The sequence below is a fragment of the Aythya ferina genome (genome assembly GCF_964211825.1).
Source record: "Aythya ferina genome assembly, chromosome: 15".
Lineage (NCBI taxonomy): Eukaryota > Metazoa > Chordata > Aves > Anseriformes > Anatidae > Aythya > Aythya ferina.
Window position 1 is genome coordinate 121,085 of NC_140314.1, and position 26,825 is coordinate 147,909.

General features: G+C 36.7%; 1 protein-coding gene and 1 long non-coding RNA gene across 3 annotated transcripts in view; one reads left to right on the plus strand and one right to left on the minus strand.

Annotated features, from left to right (window-relative positions):
• Positions 1-45: 45 nt before the first annotated feature.
• On the plus strand, positions 46-10,724 carry LOC311445316. The gene is made up of 3 exons (XR_014698341.1): positions 46-313; positions 815-1,050; positions 9,168-10,724. It is a non-coding gene; the product is annotated as an uncharacterized lncRNA (long non-coding RNA).
• The window catches only part of PDPK1 (3-phosphoinositide dependent protein kinase 1), a 71,269-nt gene continuing 51,068 nt past the window's right edge, over positions 6,625-26,825 (minus strand). The window contains exons 17-19 of one of the 2 annotated variants that reach the window (XM_084537288.1): positions 24,628-24,744; positions 17,041-17,166; positions 6,625-9,272 (exon numbers count right to left, since the gene is read on the minus strand). In XM_084537288.1, coding sequence (XP_084393414.1) covers positions 9,243-9,272; positions 17,041-17,166; positions 24,628-24,744 — 273 coding nt within the window. In that variant the 3' untranslated portion in view covers positions 6,625-9,242. The remainder of the gene's footprint in view (positions 9,273-17,040; positions 17,167-24,627; positions 24,745-26,825) is intronic. The other variant, XM_084537287.1, reaches the window with a different exon arrangement.

The following is a 26,825-nucleotide window of genomic DNA, read 5'->3' on the forward strand; positions in this document are numbered from 1 at the left end:
CGGAGCGGCCCGCCCGCTGGAGCCGGCGGGCGGGGCTGCCAGCAGGGCGGCAGGGCCCGGCGCCGGGCGGGGGGCCGCGGCGGAGCGGTGCTGCGGGCAGCGCGCCCTGGGGACGGCCCCGCGGCTGCCGCGGCTCCCGGGTCCCTGTGGCGTCGGAAAGCGCAGACGCTGACCGTGACCGCTAGCGCAGCCTTGAGTCGCGTTTGTCCCAAATCTACTTTACCCGACTTTTAAGAGGCAGCACGCTTTGTGCCGCGTGGTTTTGCTTCCTTGCTCGTTTGTTTCTAAGAATTCGTTTTTGGTAGCTTATCAGGTAAGAATCACGTTCTGTCCTTGACTGTTTTTTTTTGTTAAATTCTGATAAAGCTTAAGAAATTTCTGTCTTGAAACTTCCTCTTAGCCATGCCTTGCAGTGGTCTGCGTTTGGTAACGTGTTGAGCTGTGCACCTCCCATGCAGTACTTCAGGATCAAAATGGTTTCTGTTCTGGGAAACGCTAGAATTAATTAGTTCTTGGATTTAAATTGGACCTAATGAAAATCTGTGCTGAGGTTAGGAACCTCCTTGCCCATCATCCCAGTTTGTGAATAGGCAGCTGCACGAGCGTTTTGTCTTAGACATCTTAAAACTTCTGTTGGAAGCCTGTTTCTTCATAGCCCTGGGTGACTGGGATTCAGTGGCAGCTGGCACCTGAAGTTGGCAGAATTAATATAAACTTGCTGGACACATTTATGTATACTTTGTTCTGCTTGGCTTTTAAAATTCTCACTTGAAATTTATTGGTTTTTGTTGTTGTTGTTTTTGACATTTTGTAGCATTTCAGACACGCACACCATGTAGAGATTTAACTTGTCTTTGAGAAAATGAAAGGCTACAGCAGAGAGTAAGGCAATAATCTACTATTCATATCCATAACGATGTCATCAGTTTAAACTGCAGTGAGAAAAATGCGGATCAGGTGTTAAGAAAATGCTGCTGACAAAGTTGCTATGGCACTAGACTGCCTAATGGAAAGATGAGTGTGGAGTCTTCATTGGTTGGAGTTTTAAAGGTAGGTTAAAATACATGCTTAAAATATATTTAATCCTGTGTTTAGCCAAGAGGATAAGCCAGGTAGTCTGTTACAGCCCTTCCAAGCTTTTTTTTTTTTTTTTTCTTATAAAGCTCGTGCTCTCATTTATTTCATGTTTGACTCTACAGAAGGAATGGAAAAAGTGTGTATTTCTGGTTTTCACCTTTCTAGGTTGGTCTCAAAAACCACATTGAGCTGTCCAAGTAGGGGGTTGTGCCTGCCACAGATCTTTGTTTTAAATCTCAAATGTTAGCTAGGCAATGTTTTTAAGAGATGTTATTGCCAGCAGACAAAAAGGAAGAACTGCTTCTAAAGCTTCTGTAGACATACTAAACAACAGCTATACATCACTCAATCCCCCAGTTCCAGGAGGAGTGTGAATTTGAGCATGGAATCCCACATCTATCAGGCGTAGAGAAAGAGTCAAAACTCTTTCAGCCCTTGGATTCTCCTCCACTGGCCACAAATATCCACAGTAAAACCAGGACAAACATGTACTCTTCCCTTTACCTTTCCAAGTATCCTGTCACTTGCAGTATGGATGCTTCGAAGCCAAAGATTTAAAATGCAGCTTTGGTAGTGTGGTCCTTGATGTAGCTGGCAGATTTCCTGTATTGTAGTAGGTTCACTTTTCAGAGCCTTTCAGTTGCTTGAATTTGCATCCTTCAAAACTCAGTACTGAAGATTGTCATTACTGATCTGAATGGAGATAGTGGAAGAAATCACATTTCATTGCAGACCCTGAGGATTCTAGTGACATTACCAAAAGCAATGATTTTTAGAGGAGACTGTTAACACACCACTCACAGGATTTATCTCTTAAAATTGTACAGGCTGCAGCCTCAGATAAAGTCACATAAATATGGACTATGTTTATTACTGCCAGGCAAGACTTAAGCACACTAAAAGATGAATTTGCATGGCCATTTTCATCTTCCTGAAATGAAACATCCCACTAAAAGGAAAGCTAGCGCCAAATAAACTCCAGTTATTATAGAGGATCCAACCTGGATGTTAATGACTGACTTGGACATGTAAGGCATAGGTGACGTGTAAGAGAAAGATCTACTTTACGTTTCCCGTATTAACTGGCATCTGGTACACACTTATCCCTTTTGTGCTCTCATTTTCACTAATTTGTGAAGACACTTGAAACTACAGATATGCACAGTAGGAATTTTGATTGAAAGTAGTGTTTTTAATTGTAAAGTGCAAATACTTTTATAACAAAGCCTGATAAAAATATATAATGATCATATTAAGTACTTAATTCCTACCAGAGTTTGTACTTAGGATTTATTTTAATAAAAATCAAATACAATTAAAATGCAGGAAATCACTTTAGTAAAATGATACCATTTCACTAAAATTTCTCAACATAAAAGGAAAGATTAGAACATGCTTCACATTTAAAAACGATTAAAACTATTATGATGAAATTTGCCTCATTCTTAATTGTACAGCCTCTGTAAGACTTTAGAGCTGACAAAGTGACTTATATTTCTTACTTTATAGTGTATGTTGGCCTTATTACAAAGCGTCAATTTGATTAGCTTTCCATACAAAAGTATTTATATTAAAAATTGGATTCTACAAGAAATCTGCAATGCTAGGTAGGCTGATTTGTGAGCTGTATGAAAGCAAATGTTTACAAACTGATCAGTTAGAACTTGACACTTTACACTTTTTTCTTTGTGGTGGTAGATACATATCCACAGCAGAGGGGCCAATTTCCTACTACAGTGATCAGTGACAGTCAGAGTAAACCCTAAGGAAAATACCTTAATTTCCCAGTGGATAAATATACAAATAAACATGGCTTTTTTGTGGTAAAGTCTTTGAGGCAGCAGAAAAAGATGCATCTCCTTTACAAAGGAAGAAGTATTACTGCTTTGAATCACTGCACAAATGTGAAACTGTATTTTATATCTGAAGTATTAAACCTGGCACATCAGTGATTTTATGCGGTCAACATTAATGGATTTAGAAAAGAAAGATTTAAGACATCAGACTTTAAAAGGGAAAAAAAAACAATTTTATTTCATGCAGTTTACAATATGCTAGTGTTATGAAAAGGAGGTTAAAAAAATACCCACACACATTTTAATTTTATCTTTGTTTTAAAAATGATGGCTAACTGTAAGAAACTTCAGATGTTTTGGGAAGCCCTAGCAGATTCTTTTTTATCCAGGGAAACTCCTTGGATTCATTTTTTTTGTCCATGTCTGTGCTAAGAGTTTTGGCTAATGCAAAAGCATTAAAACCAAATCAAAAAATCAAACTCTGCTGCAGTAAGAACACTTCAGAGATAATGAATTGGCACAAAATAAAGTGTTATTGCTAATCCACTATCCAGGAATAACATGTTGGAAGTATGGCCACTTGGACAGCAACACAGCTGATGTACAGGTAATTGTGAGACCAGTAATTTCAAACAAACAAAACCAAAACAAGCAACCTGATGAATTAGGTAGGTGGGCCGCGACAGTCTATAGGAAACAGATTTACAGATTTTTCATAGCCAGGCTCAGATGAGGCTCACTACAAAAGTGAGTAGAAATAATTGCCATTTGATACTTGTTCGGTTTGGTGATCTTGGTGCAGTCCGAAGTAGACAGCTTGGCAACACTTCTTTTACAACATCTTGGCACTTGCTTCATCCTAGCAAGTATACATCGGCCAACTTAAGTTTTACTGAAACTGTGCATACTCTTTTGGAAAATCTTCAAAAGGAGCAAGAATCAGGTACATAGATGTATCAGCTCTTACATTTCATATCACCAGGCCTGGAAGTCTCAACTTCCAGGTGGATCAAAACTTAGACTCAGCTTTCTACAGCAAGGAGAATACTCTTATAGAACTTTCTCCTGCCACAGCCACCCCGAAAGGATCAAAATAACTTCAAGTAATTTTCTCTGATTATAATAGTTATTATGCCTTGGTAGACTTTGCAAAAGTAAAGGACTGCTAAGTTGCAATGAAATACTCAGCAAGAATTTCCTGTCATAGAATTTTCCTCAAAGCCTCTCTATTGCCAGTTCTATTCACAAAAGTTGTTAAATTTCAACATAGGCAATAATGAAGTGGTGGGCAAATGTGCTGTCTTCTCTGCTCTACTCCTTACCAAGTTGCGTATTGAAATGCCAAGCAAGACAGGAACACACTTATATCTGCAATTTCTAAAAATGATTGTAGCATCTGTTAGAAGAAGAAAAAAAAAACCTGTTTTTTAGAAGTTTATTTATTTATTCATTTTTCCTGGAACCCCAGATTAGCCCTGGAAAGTATTTTAGCCCTTAACATTTCTGCACTGAAAAGAGTTCCTTCACTTAGGCAAACTGAGCAATGAAAGATCTATTTAGCCCTTTAAAGCTTCAGTTTAGTAAGAAGCCTTTAAAGACAGCTACCGCTTGTTGTGAACCAAAAGAAAAGAGAAGTTGTAATACACTGAGTTCAGACAGGTGTCCACATTTTTAAATGGAATATTTTTGCTATTTTAAGAATCAATAATCCTACATGCAAACTCAGGTAATTTCCTGAGATCGTACTTAAAGCTAGAAATAACTACAGTATAAACTACAATGAAGCAAACAGACAGCATCCTCAGACTAAATATTTCAAAATGTCTGTGTTAGAAGATACTTCACTGTCCTGAGCTAGCAGGTACTGTTAAAGGCAAAGCAAAATCCCAGGTCTTTTTCAAGGGCCCCACCTTTCATGGCTGATTTAAGAAATTAATTTGAAAAACTTTAAAGAGATTTTTGATGTGGAAAGAGCGAATAAAATAGGAGAACGACACTTTCTGATTTTATCACATTTTAAGTGAACAAAATGCCACACTTCATCTTCAGACTCTTTTTTTCCACTTTACTTTGATCTCCGTGAAAAGCCCAGTATTTCTGTTCTCTCATTACTTTTCAAGGAATGCACTCCAGTATACCTGAATGATTGGACAGTACACATTATAACCCATTTTCTATATAATTGCATTCATTCACACATTTCTGCATTTTTGCATTGTAAGTTCATTTTTATAATACCAGTAAAATGGTAATTTGTTATTAATATGAGTGTGTTAATTTGTTGGTGATACTGCTCAAAAAGAGATCAACAACTTCCAACAACCTCAACAGATGTTCAGAGAATGCAGTGTTCTGTTCTGAGAATTCTGAAAATACCATCATCCCACTCAACACACTGGTTCCCTGCACCGGCCTACACTTGCATATTCTTTTGTATAATCTGCTAGAAATTTACATTTTTCTCCTGAAAAAAAAACTCTCTCAGAGAAGGAGGAGATTGATTCAATTCTGGTATCTTCAGGAAATAATACCATTTCTAATCAATCATGACTGTTCATAAAAATTGCTAGAAATGGAGCTACACAGCTACTGTCTGAAGAAAATCTGAAGACAAGAAATTAGATGGAATCTTGAGCTCATTTTTTTTTTCAGGAATATCTTTTACTAAAGCTAGGGTGAAAGATGAAAGAAACTGGTATCATTACAAGACATCTGGCTAAATTTGAAAAAAAAAAAAACAGAACATTTTTTCAAATGTTTTGAGTATATGATTCTGAGGACTGGAAGTTCAGTAGACAATCAATATAAGCTTCTAAATACAATCAAGCCTGTGACACACAATTAAGTTACTAACAGATAACAAACTGCAATTATCCAGACTCCTTAATAACTCCATAATAAGTAGGAGAAAATTCCAGGTAACCTTGTATCTTTAATTAAAAAAGCTATTTCTCATTTACTGTGGGAGCTGAGTCAGACTATACTTTTGAACAGTTATGGACCAGGTGACATTCACATCTTAGCAGCTTCAGAATGACATGTTCATTGCAGATAAACTCGATTTGTCACCTTCTGAAATCCAAAAGCATTTCACATAGAAAACAGTTGTCTCCCATACAAAAAAAATAACTTCTGTCTAAATTTAAGTCCAAACAATCTGTTTCCTAACTTTAAGAAAGAAATGGCTACCTTGAACTTTTTAGTTTTTACACAAGTTTTGCATTTAAGAAATGACAGACATTTAAGAAATCCTCTAATAATCTACAGAAGTAACCTCATTTTCCATGGTCAACATGCCAAACTACTTCATTGAATATTCATATAGTGAAGGTGTAGAAAACTAAACCTTCCATAGAATTTTATTTTTTCATGAGAGCTTACCTTGATTGACTGTTTATTTTGGTACCTCTCCCTTCCTGCATTATTTTCTTCTGCTATAATCTTTTTATGCTCAGGACCCTAAATTAATTCTAGCCTGGAGTACTGTTTTGATTTAAAGATAAGCTGTACAAATCCAGAGTTCATCTCATGCTTTTGCAGTATAACTTTTCAATTACAGATCCTTCAGTGTACATATCACTTTGACATCATCACAGGCAGGTTGCTTGAGGTAAATACTCCCCAAATGACAGCAAAGACACAAAAGACTCCAGTTTAAACTACATCAGTACATCACCTCATCCTGCAAGATGTTAACATATGAAGCAATGTTTGCAAAACTTGATGTAGGCTGGACTCTAATACAACAACCTTGTTACTATAGCTAACTTTATTTGACATTACAAGAGTCAAATAAAAAGAAACCATACTTTTTGAGGGATTGATTCTTAATGCCTTGAAAAAGGCATATAATTGCACTTCCAACTATCTCAAAGCCTCAGATGTTCACAAAAATTAAAGCAACAATGACAATAGCAAGAACGGAAAAGTAGGTAGTTAAGTGGTCTCAAACAATAGCATATATAAAATAATTTACAAGGTACCTATTAAAGTTCTCTCTTTTTTTGTTTTGTTTAAAACCTGTGTGAGGTATTGGAAACAAAGTGCAGAATGATTAACCACCCATTTCCCCCAAATTTGCTACAACATGGATACAATGTAAACTAGATAGCAGGTAATCTCACCATAAAAGCATGTTTTTAAACTGAAAAAAACTCCAGTGGAAAAAACATACTTAGAAAAAAACCACCCTTTTACATACTCTAAATTTGTTCTGGTTTTGCTCAGCTTGTTACTTATTCTTTGCTGCTGCCATTCTTGAAAATTTCAGTTCATAAGACAAAAATACTCATTTTGGGAGGAGTTAAATAAGAGAGACAACAGAAATACAGATTTGGAAGGATCATTACACAGATATTTTGGGCTTTAGAATCCAGTTAGGCCAATGCTGCGTTACTCTGTAAAGCACATCAAGAAAACAAGAAACCTACTTGGCTGCAATTCCATGAGCTAGAGAACTCAGGGAATATGGTGGAGTCATGCTGTTTAAAAACACAGTGACTACTGCAGCAGAGGAAATGTTTTAATATGTACTTAACACAGACAATAGCTATGCTTATATTCAGATACATAAGATAATCTGTTATTATTTAGGGGAAACTTGGGTGTTAAATTTAAGCTGATAAAATATGGGTGCCTAAAAAAGTATAAAAGTATAAACATTGCTCCCTACACAATTACATTTTTAGTAAATTCAATTCAGTTTTAACATTTTAAAAAAAGACAAACATTTTGTGTGTTGTTGTGGAGGGGCCAGCAGCTTCCAGTGCAGACCACATCCAAGTGGCAAAATGCATTACAAACCCTTTCAAGCATTAGTCGCATGGACAAAACATTTAGCCCACTGTTTAACCAGCTTAGTATAAATGTTTTTTACAAATTGTTCCTGCCAAACCTTTATCAATGTATAATCTTTTTTTATTATTATTAATTTTTTTTGAAAAAAATAAATAAAGGTAGACCCTGGGTGTTTGACAATGGGGCTTTTGTGTAAAGGATTACATAGAGTATATGCATAAATTCTGATGTTACTGAGAATGAAAACAAATGTCTGTAGAATTCAAAACAATCTTACAGCTTTTTGAAACACCCTTCCATTGCTTTCAGCTATTAAGTCAATGAAGCTGAGTTTTATACTGTCAATATCATTAAGTGTTTTAAAGATGTGTGAAAGATTTTGCTCAAAACATAGTGTATTAAAAAGCTCCAGTCTTGTGTATTAGCCTTCATCAAGGACATAAACTAATAAAGCTGCACCAGATGTATTCAAACGGTGTTCTTTAACTGCATAGTTGAAACAGTATAGAAAGATTGATTACAGGTATCTTGAATGTATGAAGTAATTAAGTATTTCGATTGCATGAGCTTGTGTTCACGCTCTAGGTTGATTCTAATCCCAGCCACAGAGATAGGGATCTAGGACTAACCAACCATATTTCTGTAAAACTTCCAGCTCTTGAAAAATCTCAACTGTAATCCATAGAGGTCAACACTTATAGGAATTTTTAAAAGTACAAACACACATTTGAATACAAATATCTCAAAAGAAAGAAAGTTCAGTTGTTCATTTTAAGTGAATTTTGATTCCCCTTCCAAACATCTGGCTAAGACTGGAGCGTAACTTTTGCAGGAGGAGACTGATTTGAGAGAAAGAACATCAGGAATTACTCAGATGAAGGCCATTTTCTCAGAGTTTAGTCTTCCCTTTGTGTATTAACATATGCCATAAACCCACAGTCAATATATACAACCTTCCTTTAAAGAAACCTTTTGTCTGTTGTGTAACTTTTTACATGCTAGTTTCAGTTGATCTCCTAGGCTGTTCTTACGAAATAGAATGTCACAGAGCCATAAGGAATGTGCAGTAGAAGACAGTCAACTAGGGCTGTCACTGATTTGAAAACAATGTAGGCCCAAATATTTGCATTTGTGGGCTGTAACGTGTGTGTGTGTAGCACCAATTGCATTGTCCTTTAAATGTTTACAATGATTAGTAGGAAAATCTCTGCAAACTGATCAACATTGGGTCATCCAGCACCAAGCATTAAGTGCTACATGTCTCAGAGGAAAATATAAGTGCATGGTCATTTCTTTTCAAATGGCCATTGTCAGTCAGCCCATAAGACAGTATAACCATGCACTACAATCAAAACTTAAAACACACTCCTCCCACACCATCTATTCCCATTAAGTAATCTTGCAATGCTTTCAGCCAGTTGACACCAGCTTATAGGCAAAAATGGTTGAAACCCAGATCAACAGAAAATTGTCTAAATCAGATTTTTTCTTTTGCAGCCAAGCCTCTTCAATGTGACAATTCACTGCATCTTGGAATAAAAGAGAAAAAATCTTCACCGTTCAATACTGTCTTCACATCCTGGAACCTCGTTCTTGCAAAATCTGAAAGAGACCAACAATTTTATAAATGAAAATTCTCTGAATGTCATTCTTAAAGAATGGAGGACAAAGAACAACATAACGACTACTTCAAAAAAAAAAAAAAAGAATTTTTAAAGAAGCTGGTTCAAGGACATTCTTGAAGCTTTTGCTTTAAGATTGAAAAAGAAGGATTAATACATACAATGTTTTACTATCAAACATCATGAAAACTAATGTACATCGCTGCTAGTAACTGAGTCTGATTAACATAACCAAAGCTTAAGGGCTGGAAGACATAAGTAGTAAGCCATTTTATTTCATCCTTGTTCTAAAGATACTTAAGTCCCATATAGTAAATGAACCAGATACATTTTAAAACTTGGGATTTAATCTTAAATTTTTCCTATTGCAGTAAATGTCCTTTACTCTCTCAAATTTCAGCTGCAATTGTATTCCTTGAAAACGTAATTAGCAACCTAAAATGCGCACAAATGTCATACTGGGTGAGATGATGCATACAGCTTTCAAAGACCAACAGTATGAGTTGACAAGAACTAAACTGACATTTGAAATAGATGTCCAGACTTGATCTTTAGCATGAACTAAATTCAGACAACACGATTTCTTCATAGTAAAAAGTTTTAGTAAATTTTTTTTTACAGTGGAGTTCAGATATACAAAGCTCATCAGTTGGACTCACCGCCTATAGGACAGTAAATCCTACTTTGACAACAGTTTTAAAATAATTTTACATTAATATTATTTGTTCATGGTAGATCTCACAAGATTGTTAAGTATCCCTTCCAGTCCACAGGAAAATTGCTTCTGCAGAGACAGGACATAGCACATTGCACTTTTCATGCACTACCCTATCCATCATTATCCTTTGAATCACCCAAGCCAGGCAGCTGAGAGGTGTCGCAGCCTTTGACTTCATGAGAAGGAATGTATTTCTCGAAAATTTTGTCTAAGGAATTTGCTTCTCCCACTGTTACCAAGGAACTGAGATTCCCATTACAGTGAATAAGATGATTTGGTTTTCCCCTAAAGGCAGTTGACTTGTTTAATAGGTGTATATTAAATATAGGGAATGAAGTCTAATGAAACCAAATTATCTGCCCCTGAAGAACCTAGGAAACCTTGTATATAGCATCCTATAACACAAAGACTATGTATTCTATTTTGATTTTTTATTTTCCCCTTTTCAACCTTCTTCAGCACCTCCAGTGAAGAAAGGATCCATGTCTTAGGACTGACTGTGCAGGCCACTGTGTTTCTCACATTTCTACTCTAAACTGAATACTGCAATCAGCAGTAATGACATCAGCTCTGAAGCTGCTTTCGTGTACCCACAGGGAAGCCTGCAAGCAAACGGCAGAACCAGTGATGACCATGGCCAAAAAAAGACTAAGCAAAGCTTCAAATGTACTTAGCACAAGTACTTTATCAGCAAATAAAATTATCTCTAATTCATTTTCTTTTATTTCCTGGTTGTTTTCCAAGTACTGAGAAGAGCTCTTCAAAACCTGGCAGAAACCAAAGGCACAGTCCCTGGGAAATGGCATAGCTGTCTTCAATGTAGAATTTTTTTCTATGATGATTTCAATTTAATCTCATATTATGACAAACACCTCATGCTAGTAGCACTCAGTAGCACATTCTACCCCCAGAGGATTCACAGAATTTGACAGTACACACGATCTTTGTGCCTGTTGGGTAAAAACTGTCACACCAAAAATTAACAGAGCATGCCAATTTCATGTTTGGTTTTAAATGAAAAAGTCTAGGTATTTGGTTTCCTTTTAGTATTGTTAGAATGTTGATAATTTACCGTATCGGCCTCTTATCAGTCATTAAGCCTAATGTCATTCACAGAGGCTATAGTCAAGTAGGGTCTCACCTGCATTGCACAATGCCATGGGATTTTTTTAAGGACTGGAGTTCATAAAGACTCCATCGCCATTTGTATGCTCTTCTCAAGGACAGTTCAGAGACAGTTCAGGGTTAACTTAAAAAACAAACAAACAAAAAAATCCACTTTATCACTTGCTCCCTGGAATGCCTGCAGTACCTGGATCTCACTTTTTGGTCACAAAGTTCTGTTTCATTTCAAAGTCAGACTTACTATTATTTACAAGTTAGGAAATGAAGTGACACTGCAGGTACTTTGATAAATTTACAAAATACAGAAGGATTCTCTGATGGGCTATAATGCGTTTTCAGGTATATTTTAAATGCAAACACTGCATATTTCATGAGGAGGAATCTACTATGTGTACTAAGCAAAAAACTTTTCATATTAAGATGTCGGAAAGATACAGGTGCATTCTGCACAGAAAAGACAGGCCTTGAAAATTGCTCAGTAGCTAGTACATTCAAAAGATATTAGACAAACTTACAGAATATAGTGCCAATGACACCTATTTCATGTAATGATCTGGATGCAGGCTTGAAGCCAAAATTTCTAACCTGCTCCTTACCAGAAGCTGGGGAAATACATCATGAGTTATTCTGATAAATGCTTCATGCTTAGTCTCTTTCCTCAAGTATTTGGAGTCGGTCACAGCAGAGAATAAGGTACTGGGGCAGAAGTCCACATTGTGGATAAACAGTCTGACCCATCAAAAGTAGCAAATAAGTGCTAAGAGAGGCAAAAACATGGCTGAAATAAGCACATGTGCAGTTAGAAAGTATTACTGGATCAACTAATTTTGTGAATGTTTCCCATCTGAAATGCAACATTTGAGTTTATTCTTTCCTAAAAGATAAAAAATGCTTTTAAGATTAAGAGAGTTAGAATTACTTTCTGTAACTTCAAGAGCACATACAAATAAGACAAGCTAAGCCAGATCTAGATGTTGAATTTGGCACACTGCTGCGCCAGTAAATCCAACATAAAATAGAAAATTCCATCAGCTCAGGCAATATTTTAACACATTTTACTTGGTACTTTTTCTGCAACCCCTAACTTTACTAAAGAGGAAATGATTTCTCATCAACAAGCTCTCAAGGGAAGTGTTCCATCAACCTCTGTTTAGAAATTGGGTGATAGAGGATCTTCTATAGTCATGAACAGTGACTTTGTCCAAAGAGGAAAAGAGAACACTGAATTTCAATTATCAGGAATTCTATCAAAATTTGAATTACTAATTACCGAAAGAATGACCAATTCTATTCTGCAATCCGAAACTCCTCCTTTTTTCATGAAAATAAAACTTTAATGAGACTTCCTGAAAATTTTAGTCACTTCCTGTGCAAAAATGCTGAGAGAAGATGTCTCAACACTAACAAAGGTAACTAAATGCCAGTGGCTAGGATTGTAGAACATATCTTGAGCAGAACCAGGCACTGAAGAAGATTTCATGTGAAAACACACTCTATTAGCTAAACAGAGACTTTCACAGATAACGTTCCTCTGAACTTATACTTTAGATCTGTTGTCTTCAGAATTTTCCTGCTTTCCGTGTTTCTATTGTTTTTTATCCAGATGCAGCAGATCCAAAGTTGACTTAAAAACTCTCAGCAATGTTGAATAAACTCTCTCATCCTAAGGGCCCAAGTGTGGTAGTTCCTTTTGCTCAGAATAAATTTGCTGCAGACAGAGTAACATCTTAAGAGACTTTCTGTCTCTCAGGCAGCTGAGAGAGCTTGCATTCAGTTCCATCAAAGAATCAATTTACTTTTTTCAATGAAGCTTCAGATTTGATCCATTCCTTGTAACCATTCCAGAAGACTTAGCAGAAGACCTTATTCTACCTCAGCAGTAGTTTCTGTTAGCATCGGGAAAGATAATAACCATAGGATAGTAGAATGGTTTGTATTGGAAGGGACCTTAAAGATTACCTAGTTTCAACCAGTTGTAATGTATCTTCTTCAGCTGTGTGGAAGCAACACTTCAGAGGTAAGTATAAGGCTGCTTTACAGCTAAAATATTCAGCTGTGTAGATGAGATGCTGGAGCTCAGTCTCATGCAATTATAAGCATCTTTGATACATACGGATTCCTGATGTGACCTGTAAAGTACCTTGATCTTCAATAAGATGTCAAACTGCAGTAGAAAGGACCTGACCCTTCTGTTGAGACAGTTGTTTCCTGCGGTAAAGACAACTGTAGCACTAAAATTACATCATGTGCCTGTATTTGCCAGGTCTTGATTAAAAAATTATTAACTTCAAAATTATCAGATCTGTTGACTACACTGCACTTCAGTTAAGTTTGTTAATTTATTACCACATAAGACATTTGCTGAAAATTTATACTCCAAGCTTGTATGAGACACCCCTACACATAAAAAGTAATTGACAGAAAAGGTGGTGCAAGGAAAATATAAATCAAAACCAATTTTGATCCTATAGTATTTCCCCCTAGAACCTATATGAAGCACTTTTCTTCTCAGCATAACTTTAAAGGTATAGATCATAGTACAGCTGGTAACAGCAACATTGATTACTCTGTCAAAGAAGCAACATACAGAACATGTATTCTGTTTTTGCTAACCATGCCACAACTATAACCACAAACAAATACACCACCAGGACTAGCCAAAGGACAGCACTAGTGGGGGCAGGAATTGGATGGGGCAGAAAAGCATCTGGGTAAAATCCTAGGGCAGCTAGTGCTCACCATGACATTTACACTTAATCTGAGTCATTCATATCGTAATCCGTTTCTTCATCTTCACTCTGAGTGGCATGCAGCATGCAGCAAGTATAGAGAAAGGAAAGGAAAAGAAAAGATTGCAGGTGAGTCAGTGCTGCAACAGAGTACAGTCCACTTACACTTGAAGCATCTGGGAGTGATATTTATTTTTATTTTATTTTATTTACTTTTATCCAGTATCCCTGCTCTTTGTAAAAAAGTATGGCAGCAGACAATTTCAAGCAGGAACACTATAGATTTCATGAAAATTTCCTTTCGCAAACATCCTACAGTTAGCAGATAGAAGCCAATAGTGCCATGCAATGTAACAGGGACCTTAGGTATAGAGAAAGCTTAAACAAACCGGAGTTGGTATCTTTATTCCACTTACTGTTCCCCACACATGGGGAAGGACAGCACTTGAAAACTTAACTTTGAATGCAGATTTTATGAACAGGCTTTGGTCATTACTTCCAAGAGTGACAGGTAAATGAAGTGGTATGAAAAAGAAGAATGCTTGTGGGAACACAGGCTATCTTTTAATAATGCCGTAGCTTCCTGTAAAAGTCACTGCAACAATTTAAGTCAATGCTCCAAATGGGGTTACATTCCCTCTCTCAGGAATATTAAAAGGCTATGCAAAAGTCAGCTACTAAGTAAGAAGGGCAGGCGCTTAAATACACTTAAAGACTGGTACTTTACTATCTGTTAAATAGTTTTGTTTGTAGTTTTTGTTTTATTTTTTTGGTGAATTTTGACCTGCTTTTTTTTTTTTTTCCCTTAAAAACGCCAGTGACAGGAAAGTGCTAAAATTGCTTTGTGGAAAATATACACTACAAGACTGATCACCACTAATATTTCATAGCACAGCAGATTTTCTGCTATTTGTCACTGTATTCTTTCTATGCTTTACATCAGCAAAATAGTGTGTTATGCTTTGTATTGCCACGTTTGAGTTTCACCAATACATAGTTCAGTTAAGTGGTGTACAGGTTTGAGAGTCAGTAAAGACTGCATAGACCAATAACAATGAGAGATTCTGATTATACTGGAGTCCCACATTTCAAAGTTTTAATTGCAACCGTTTCCCTCTTCTAAGCTACCTAAGCAAACTGTTTTCCAAACAAGAAAACATAAGAAAAATGTCTCTAAGAAGGAATGAGGTGAAGTTGGATTAGATGGGGTATCAGAGAATGCTTTTTTCCTATTTTGAAAGTCCAGTACTATTAATTTAAAATTGAAGTGCACGTCAATAAAAATTACATACTGGTGCTTTTTTTCTTTCTGTATCTCAGTCTGCTGCAAAAGTAATAGTTAGGAAGACTTTCTCATTGTTTCTAGAAGACAGTCCTAGGAGGTGAATGTATCATTCTGTATATATCACTGTATACCATAATTTCAATCATGCAAACTTCATGAAGACCAACTCAGACACTAATGAAGAGGTTGCAGATGGGATCTACAGTTCCCAAAGACCAGTCCAAATTTCTCACACTGCTGTCAGAAACCTCTCAAACTAAAAGGAATTCCTCCCCCCATGTCCCAGTGCAACAAATACCTGTAAAATATATAGCAGAAACACACTGTATCAAAACCAATTTTCAGACATTGCCATTTATTGCTAGCAAAAGCTCAACTCTTCCAGGAAACAAGGAATGAGTGCTTATATCACCAACCAAAAACTATCAGTAAGTCTTATTCATTGCCCTGGTCAAATTATGCTCTGCACTCCTCTCCAAAATGATGACCAAGAAGCCCTTGAATGGAGAGGTCTAGGATTTAGCTTCTCTCAGAGCTACTAATTGTACAGGAGTCCTGAATTAGTTTTTCTTTTCATGGTTTAAGTTTGATTTGATCCATATTTTCTATTAAACTAACGATGCAATGTAACTCTGGCAACTTCTGAAGTTCCCTGAAGATGTACTACTATTCCTTATGAATGTGTGTAGCAGGTTCAAGAATTCCACTCTTTTTTTTTTTTTTTCAGGTATGTATCTCAGCCATAAACTATTGCCACATCGCTCTTTGTCAACTTTTCAATTTTCCTTAACCATTCTGGTGAAAGCAGACCACGATTAGGGTTCAGGAAAGAATGTGACATGGCTTACACAGGTTCACTGTTTACCCTTGATGACATTAAGCCCTTACAACTCCTTGGAAATCTTATCTCAACAGCAACAAATTAGCAGAAATCAATCATTTCACTAAAGCATCCAAACAAAAGCCTGGAGTACTTTTAAAGTGTAATTTTAAAAAATGTCTTCATAGATGTAGCAGCTAAATGAAGTTACACAGCAGAGCAAGTAGTGAAGTTTTATTTATTTGGGGCCTCAGTGCCAAGACCCACTTCACATTTTAGCATTATTTCAAGATCTATTACTTTAAAGGTGATTCTTGAGAAAGCAATCACTGATGTTCTACCAACTGTTTCCCATTTAAACATACTAGATGAAAAGCTTTTAAGCCAACTACAAAAGCACCCAGTTTACCTACAGTAGTTTCCTCACACAAAGCAATAGAATATGCTTACATACATAACTAGTCTGCCTTATTACTGCTCAGTTGTTTTTACATTTTTCATTTGTACATACTCTGAAAGACAATTGATGAAAATGCTAAGATACTGTACCCATTACAGTCTTTTTATAAAATGGGTTACAGAAAGGAAGGAGAACTATATGGAAACTGAAAATAATAGGCTAAAAAAATCTTCATTTTACAACATATTGCACACTGTTTTTCAAAGACAGCATTCTAAAATCCGTGACAGTAAGATGTCTTCAGCTGAACTCAAGCAAGGAAAACATTTTTCAAATGAATCATTTAAAGAATAAGGAGTCATTAAAACGTGTAAGAAACAAAATGTAGATACTCAACTGTAAACAGCAAGTATCTGTGAAAACTCAAAAAACAGGATAGGTATCAGGAACAATACAGAATATTCCATTTAAAGAAGCCATCCAGTATAACAAATTTATGATGACTTTACCATTTACACTCTCTTATACAATGAACAGGGAACCATTATCAGTTTTGAAGGAGGGCGAAAAGGCAATTCAATAAAAGTCCAGAAGAGAGGTAGGCCTAGCATGACTTAGCAAAGTGTACCTGTTTTGACAATATTTCTTTACTCTGATGTCTAGTAACTTACCTTTGCTTTTTCACTGGGTTCACTGGTTGTGCCATAGGGAGTGTTATGCAATTCCTTCGAGACAACACACAGAAATTCAGCCTGATCTTCATTACCATAGTTATAGGAAGAACCAATACTGACCAGCTAAAAAAAAGAAAAAAAGTCAGTTGCATTTCCATATAAAACAAATCCCATAAATTCTCATGAGAAATAACACTCCTCACTCTTCAGACTGATGGCTGTGCCTGACACATGACTCTCTACTTCAATGCAAATACATTTTGATGTTGACAAATACACTGACAATCTGATGATAAGATAAACATAGCTTTTCTTTTTTAAACATTTACAGAATTAATGGTTTACAGTTATGATTATACTGTCAAAGAAAAGGGTACAAAGGCAGGCCAGTGGAGATGCAGCCTGTTCCCTGTTCCTGCTATTTAATGGAAACCTTCCCATCCTCCAAAGTTAATTTTAAAAACATTTGAGTGTGGTATCTTAACGTGGTATGACTTAGTATGTAAATGGCTGCATGCAGGAAGCACTTTAGCCTGGAGGGATACCTACCACTATATTTACAGAATAAAAATACTTCTACCAGAACATATTTTGAGTAGACAAAGTCAAAATTTGTCCTTAATCAGAAAACAGCAAGACACAGCATGTTGGGACACTAAGATTAACATCTGAAATCCATGTGTACTGCTATGAGGAAGTGTAATTTAGGAAGCACTACAAGCGGAAGCCATGTATAATGAAATGTGACCTATTTACAAGCTCCTGCAAGTCTTTATACTGAATGATAAATGACAATTTATTGATAAGGAAGGATATAATCAATGTCAGTATTACCTCATATGCAGCATGTCTATCAAATGGCATTAGTTTCATATATCTTGTCTTACCTTACACATGGTACACTTACCTAATGCTAGCTTTACATAGCCTGCCTTTCCCAGACAGAATCAATTCAGATGTAGCTGGTTCATTTTTTTAAAGATTTATTTCAAAAGCATGACAAGATAATGTATGGTGCTGTAATTACTGACACAGTTCAAGGACCTAAAAAATCAAATTGTTGCACAGATACACTGTATCTAAATGTCATTACTGAAACTATATTACATCTACCTACCAAACCACCACAAACATGTAATAAGGCTGTCCTATTCCTCAGTCTCTATTATATCATTAAATTGCCCTGGTAATGGCTCCACAGAAAAGGCCTGGCTTATGTTTTAAAGCAGCAGCATTTGAAAAACTATGGCTATTTGTCTAAAAAGAAGCATACTTCCATTAGTCTAGCAGACCACCAAAGAAAGTAAAAGACTTGTTAGAGTAGGAAAGATGAAACCAAGATGAAATTTTGGTCCATAATCTACTGGAGGGGTAAGACAATTTCCCCAACAAAAGTGGAAGGCAGATCAAGGTAAAAAGCAGCTTCCATAATGCACTGTCATGAGAAAATAAAATCTAATTGTACTTTTAAGGAGAGAGAAGAGAGATACTCAGATGTTCCAGCACTCTGGTAAGACAAGACAAGCCAAGCAAGAACATCTACAGACTGAAAGAGCTAGTGTCTACAAAGAACATCAAGCAGTATGTCTGCAGAAGGAAACAACCTGATGCCAGGCTTGGGCAATATCAAAGTTTCTAGACCCGGATGGCATTACGGATGCCTAATCACAGCTGTTATGTCCCATTCTACAAAGCTCATCTTCTGCTCCTACTGTGTCCTGCTTAGAGCTACTGCATGACTATCTTCAAGGCCTCTCTTTAAGGAGGGAGAAGGAAGAGTAATTGAAAGGAAGGTTATTCACCTTCCCACTTTAAGCAGAACTGCCATAGAGTAGAACTGTCATGTGGAGTTGTTGCATACCCGACTGAGCAATACCATTTGATAGTATAATTGATAACAATTTTTAGAAGAATAAAAAAAAAAAAAGCTGTTAAGTTGGCTCTAAGCCTGTTGAAGTGGTATGAAGTTTAGTCTATGCATTATATATCAAACTACATAATACAAACTCAGCAACTACTTCAATTACTGTGGTAAAATGTAGAAATATTTTAAACAGTATTTTTAACCCACTTATAGACCAGAACACATTCAAGAAGCTGGAAACATGTTTAAAAAAACCCATACATAATTAACCTTCTCTGAAGAGAAATTTGAAGAATAAAATTCAAGCATACGATTTGATTCAGTATAGTCTTGCAAAATAGCAAGAACTTGATATTAGATAAACTATAACAGCTGTAGTAATTGTCCTACCAGAAAAAAATAATACTTTACTCATTGACACACAACAGTAATAAGTGATCTCTCTGAAAGATATGTCACAAGATCCAAACATTAGCCAAATGTTCAATCCTGATTCAACTTGGTCGATAGTTCCTCAGTTGATAGCTACTTAAATCCTCTACTAATGCTTTATAATTCAAATTAGTTGACCTTTTGCATGTAAGTCTTTTTAGGAGATGTGTCAGACTGACTATTTATTAGCTCACTGGACTAAACTATTGATGTTGCTGACTGCAATAAATATAGATGACTTTTTGACAACATTAAATAGTTGGTGCATTTCAAGACAAAGTTTCTTTTGCAACGTTAAACACAAGTTCTTCAAAACTTCAATGCACTGTACTCTTGTAAATAGTTCTACATATCCACAGCCTATGATGTATTATTTGCGGAGTTATCAATAGGATGCTACACACTTCATCTTAGCTTCAAGATGCATGAACAGCAACAAAGGAGATAGCAGAAAAAGAAACAGTAAAAAATGGTTGCAGATTAGAATTGTAGTGTCAGAAAGTACGCTTAGAAATAAAGCAGTATTGTAGCAAGTCATCTCAGTGTTCCCAGAGTAGGCAGCAACATTTTAAGAAGGATGCTGATAAACTGGAAGGAGTTCTTAAACCTCTGTGTCCCCCTCCACCTTCTTCCCCGCTCAAAACAACACAAACACAGCAAATCACTGCATCTATGTATTACAATGCATAGGAGGAGAATTTTCAGGTTGTTCAGCCTGCTGCTTCTCATGTTTTCTGAAAGGACAAACTTTTTTTTTTTTTTGTCAACAGCAGATAAAGTTTTTTATGACCAACAACTTAAGGAAGGAAAAAACTTTCTTAAACTATGAATTTCACAGATTTGTATGATTATTAGATGCATATAAATACACGTATATGTATATATATTTGTCCTCATTGTTTTTGTTCCTTCCATGTGTTGAGTCCCAACAGTGCTGTAACTGAGCATAGGAAAATGTAAACATTACATATCACAGAAAATGTATTTGATTGTGATCCATTCATTGATTGCATGGACTGAAGTTCCTGATGCTACTAGGCTGTTAGCTGTAATTAATAAAGTCACAAATGGAGAGCAAGTAATTTTTCTTTTCCATAAATCAAGAGAAGCAGAATTATTTGTATTATACTGCCTAATGTGCCAATATGTGTCCGGGTTTTCCTGAGAAGACATAGAAATAACAAGAAGAAAGTCTCTGTGTCATAAAGCCTGAATTTTAAAATAAAAGATGACAATCAGAAAGGTCAAAGGAAAAAAAATGGCATAAATTGTTTAGCAAAATTCTGGAGAAAGGGAAGGGTGGAAGCTAATGACTTCTGGTACCAAGTGGACAGCCCCTGCCCCACCTAAGGGCATACATCTACAAAACAGGTTTACCACCCTAAAAGCTGAAGGGAAGCCAGATGTGCCTACAAGCAAAGAATCTGATCCACCTAACCCTAAACCATGCAAGGCCACTAGGAAGAAATGGTGAGTCATCGTAATGGGTGACTCCCTGCTACACAGAACAGAGGCATCCATCTGTCAGACAGACTTAACTACAGAGGTTTGCTGTCTGCCAGAGGCCCAAATCCAGGATATTGTGGAGGGAACACCACAGCTAATCCAGCCCTCTGACTACTGCCCCCTGCTTTTACTCCCCATGGGCATAAATGATACTGCCAAGTGAAAATCAAGACTGTATCAAAAGTGACTACAAAGCTCTGTGGGCAACAGTCAACATTAGGGGAGCCCAGGTAGTGTTGTCTTCAATACCGCCAGAGGTAAAAGGGTGTGAGGAGGAAGGCATCCCTAGCATAAGTCAATAATTGGCTATGGAATTGGTGTTGGAAACAACATTTTGGGTTCTGTGACCATGGGACCCTGTTTGTGTACCAGCATTTCCCTGGGAGAGATGGAACCCACTTTACTGAGCAAGGTAAAGATCCTTGCACCAAAAAACACAAAGTCAGGCAAAAATGGAAGCATACAGAGGTTGTAAGCAAGGATAGGAATACAGAGACATTATTTGAGCATACTAGGATGAAATTTGGAAAGCTAAAGCCCTGTAGGAATTGAGCCTGGCCAGGGATGTCAAGGACATCGAGAAGGGCTTCTCTAAGCATACTGGCAACAAAAGGAAGAGTAGGGAAAAATATGAGCCTGCTGCTGAACGAGACAGAGTACCTGGTTACACAGGACAGCGAGGAGGCCGCTGTACTAAATGCCTTCTTTGCCTCAGTTTTCACTAGCAAGTCTGGCCTTCAGCAATCCCAGTCCCGATAGCAAACATGGAAAAGATGACGTGCCGTTCGTGGAAAAGGATTAGACCATTAAATGCAAACTGGACATACACAAGTCCATGGGGCCTGATGGAATTAACCCACGAGGGCTTGGGGTAGCTGACAGGTCTTGGACAGATGACCCAGCTGGAAACCATCTTTGCACAAAAAGGCCTGGGGGACACCAGCCAGGAACATGAGCCAGCTATGTGTCCTTCCTGCAAAGGCCACGTTAAGCGAAGTATTGCCAGCGTGTCAAGGGAAGTGATCTTTCCACTTTCCTCAGCAATAGTGAGGCCAAACCTGGAATACAGTGGTCACCCCAGTACAAGAAAGGCATGGCAATCCTGGAGAGAGCTCAATGAAGGGCCACAAAGATGCTGAAGGGACTGGAGCACCTCTCCTAGCAGGAAAGGCCAAGAGGGCTGGGACTGTTCAGCCTGGAGAAGGGAAGGCTCAAGGGGATCTTACCAATAAAAATGAGAGGCTGCAAAGAGGAAGGAGCCATGCTCTTTTAAGCAGCATCCAATATGAGGACAAGAGACAATGGACACAAACTGAAATGCAGGAAGTTCCATCGAAACATCAGGAAACACTTATTTGCTGTGGAGATGACTGAGCATTGGCAGGTTGCCCAGAGAGGTGTGGAGGTGTCTCCCTCCTTAGGATATTCAGAAGCCATCTGAACATGGTCCTGGGCAACCTGCTCTAGTTGGTCCTGCTTGAGCAAGTGAGTTGCACTAGATGACCTCCAGAGGTCCCTTCCCACCTCAACCATTCTGTGATAAGTAATGGTGGACAGAGACTACCTGATACCTACCCACAGTCAGGCTTGTTTTCAAAGAGAAAAGAGTTAAAGAAGAACTTATGATAAAACTGGCATAGCTGAAAGAATGGGTCAAATCATTCCCACATCAAGTTATTCAATAACAGCAGAAAATATAAGTCTCTCCTTGTCTTAAATTAATGACTGTACACCTAAAAATATCCCTCTGAAATGTAAAATGGTTGGTGCATCACTTTTAGGAACATTATTTTTGAAGTGAACAAATCTCACGCGTAGCTGAATTGAGACAGATCTCAAAACGTGGTATTTCAATAACTTGTCTATCCTGGTTTAACAATATTGATTCAGATCTATACAACAGATTTACAGGACAAAATCAGCAATAGTATCACCATCAAATATAAACACTACAACTTGCACAAGCAACATACTGCCTACCTCCCTTTCTCTTACTCATATTAACTAACTCTTCTTCATGACTACCAGTTTCCTTCTCTCTGTGATTGTCTGATTCTCAAAGATCAGTAAAATACACCACAACTATTCTCAAGTTCTATTTTGAATATTCTTCTACTTTGAGTATTACTGCTTCTATTTCAGACTTGGTGAAGTGCTTGTATACTAGAAGGCTTGTCTTGGAAACTTTTTTAATACTAACAGCTGATAGAATGAAAGGAAGTCCTCCCCTCTATTTATTTATTTACAAATTCTGTTCTATGAATGGCCCATACTCCATTTTGAGTTCTACTACGTTCACTCAACTGCCTTCTCAAATTATTTGCAAAAGGCTAAAAAGATATATACACATCAGCCCTTAAGTCAGCACTGATGAATGACTCTAAGACAATAAGCGTATTTATTTCAGACCTCTTGATCAATTTTCAGACTTCAAATCCAGCAGCAAGAAAGGTTTCCTTCCAGATTTTTTTATTAATATTTTTTTATTATTTATTTTAAATCTGCTTAAATTTCTTTACTGCCTTCACCCATCTCCCATTTTATTACAGTGAATTTTACTTTGAGTTCTCAACAACAAACACATGAACAACATCATGCTGCCTGTACCCTATACATCCTTAGCTACACTCAATATTCCTACGCAATTCCAGGAAGTCTGCAAACCTAGTACATTATTCTACATTCCAAATGTTACCTATGCAACTCCAGGAAACAGATATTGCTTAGTACCTTGAACATAGTTTCTGGAATATACTTCAGCAGCAATCCAAGTTTAAAAACTAGAATTGCAAGAATAAGTGTCCATATCATAGGCAAGGTTCTGCTCTTAAGTCTGTCATATTATCTTCATGGTGTTATACTAATATTTCAGACTGAATAACCATACATATAGCAAGGAAAACAACAAAAACTCCAAGTATTTTATTGGAGAAAAATACTAAAGAATACCAGGTTCCTAAATCAATTCACATAACCCACTATGAAACAGAGCACAGCTATGTAGAGAACTTGGAACTGCCTCCGGTATTACTGTCTAGCAAAAAGATCTTGAACACTGGAAAGTAACACAGTGATTAAAAGAGCAGTGACTTGGGAACAAGGGGAGCAGAAAGGATGAGACAGCCTAATAGCAAAACAAAACAAAACAAAAAAAAACAACTCAAGATATTCCTTCCTCTTGATACAAGTTTTAAAACTAACTGCTGCTTTTGTTATCCCCTCAATCCTCCATATTTTTCATCTCTGAAAATTTAATTTTTACTGTTTGAATATATTTCATCCACCTAATAACCAATTATGTTTTGAGATACCAGAAATAAAGGACTCAAGACTCTAAAGTTAACTTGCTATTAGGTATGTGAAATATACTTGAATTGGAAGAATGCCCCTTTTGAAATCAGTGAACACGAAGTTGTATTTACAGGGCTTCTGATAGCTAAATTGTACAACTATTACTTAACAACTATGGACCAAAGGCTGTTAACTTTGGAGGAAGATTTAAGGAAAAAAAAGTTACCTATTAAAATAAGAACTCTTCTTTAGAATAACTTTTAACTCAAGTCTAAATAAACAATTTTTGTTTGCTTTTTTTTTTTTTAAACAATATGAACATTCATAATGTGCAATGAAATACTGTGAATATAAATAAAAGCCAGTCACAAATACATACAAACTACTATGTGCTGTACACCTAGGAATAAAGTGGAATGATTTGAAAGCAGCAGAAAACGCAAGGAGGCCAAGCATATCAGTGTGAGGGCAAAAAGAACGGTGTGACACACCTCACTGCAGCATTTCTGGAAGCATCTCTCTTCCCCTTTCACTTCCCGTGACACTATCAGCAGATACTCTGACTGCTGGGCCCGGCCACAGCCATACTGGGAACCTATACTGACAAGCTGAAATAACCAATCAGAGCAAAACACAAAAAGAAACCTTTGTAAAGCTGAAGCAATACCATTATCCAAATCACACAAATAACAGATGAGCTCAAATGTGTAGGTAACAATTACTTGCCCCTAGAACAAGTTGCTACCAAGCTAGAAATTTAATTTTAACTTACTGAAAAGTTATGGAGGCAGTTGCAAAGCCGTTTGATATTTCAAGGGAAGTTAAAGGTGTCACTGATCATAAGTTAGAAAACTCTCCATATCATTGTGGTGTAACCAACTATTCTGAAAAACCTAAACAAAGTTTGGCATATTATGAAAGCGAGAGAATCATTTTCCTGTCATACATGCCAAGTGCAAACAGTAACGTGGATGTAAGACTGGAAGGTGTTATGCAAAGCAACATATCCAAGCCTGTACATTAAAGAACCTTGTCTTGTTCTGAAAATTGTTAAATAAAATATAGCTAAGGAAATATATGAAGTCATCTAGAGGAAAAAAGAAATTTAAAAAAATAAGTATTCTAAACTAGTTTTAGAATAGCCAATTTACAGAAGACCCAAGAAAAGAACTGTAGTGTAAAAAACTGTCTCGTTCCCATGAAGGTTAGTACCATGAGCACTGTTCACAATTGCTAAATGTCTAAAAATTCAGAAGTTCATAACAATCTCAGCAATACTTCACAATTTATTACAAAAAATACTTTATCTTAATAATACATGGCACTTCCTAACCCGTTTAAAGCATGGCCCATCAGCGCACTTGAGAAAGGTGAGAGCTATACATTAAGTGCAAAGAACTAGACAACAACCTCCTATTCACAGTATACTGGAAATCAGCACTGACAAAAGACTCATGTACAGTAAATTTATTTATCCTGTAATTGTTACGTGAATAATTTTGAAGGCAGCTGCTAAATACTGTCCTTCTCATATAGTGAAACTACTGAGGATAGCATTATGGTGACAGACTCAGGTTACATTAATCATTAAAATTTACATGACTTACATGCTGTTGTTGTCTAAAGCCTTTGTATGTGGCAATGTTACATAGCCCAAAGTTTCTCATTATGCAGTAATGCCAAAATGTTATTCTTCTGATTGCCTGAAGAGGTAACAATGGAAGCTAAAAATAATCCACAGACTAACACATTAAAATCACGGAAGTGGGGCAGCACAACTATTAATGCTAGTTTTTTTTGGAATGAAACTGATATATAATTGCGCTTTTCTAGCAGCACTCATTCACTTTCTTTAGAAAAATGCATCAATGCATAAGTTGATAACTCATAAGTGCACCAGTGGTTTAACACTTTCCTATTTGTCACATCCAATTGTATTTTGATAAAAAAGTAGAAATAAAAAAACCAAGTGCTAAAACACATTACATAGGGCACAGAGCACAGGGACTCTCAACCCACAGGAGTATTATTCCTCTGAAAAAGTTGATGATCTCTATACCATCAATGTTAATATATACATAACATGGTAGGTGCCATTACAAGGAGTGCTTCGGAAGGAAGTACACTGCCAAGCAACAAAGATTTATTTAGGAAAAAATACATTACAGAAATGCTACTGTGCATTCAAATCTTCATAATAAAACTGCTTGGATTATACAGAGTATTATAATTATGTTCTAAGTGAAAGATGTCTACTAAAAGCAGGTCTGCCATAAAACCAAAGGAGAGAAGGACCTGGTCTGAGGAATGGAGAAGCTGAATAATAAGGGACCATACAGCTATTGTGTCTATCTACTTCAAACTGTGTGTCCAAGAGAGAGCAGCATGTGGCAAAAGCGAAGTAGGAAGGAAGCTGGATGAAATGAAGGACATAACGTTCAAGAAAACCACTGGAGTTTTCCCAAAATATAAATTCTAAGAGAGATTATAATGGTTCTTTCTGCAGTTGCGCTGCCAAAGCAAAAATACTCCCAAATATAATTTTCACAAAGAACGCAGAATTTTAAGACAGCTAAAAGATATACTATCATTTATTTTGTTAAAAAGAAAAGAATATCTGTTTTGTAGTGAAAGCTAGTTTCTCATGACAAAGAATATCTAAAAAAACTTTGTCAACGCACTGGTCAAA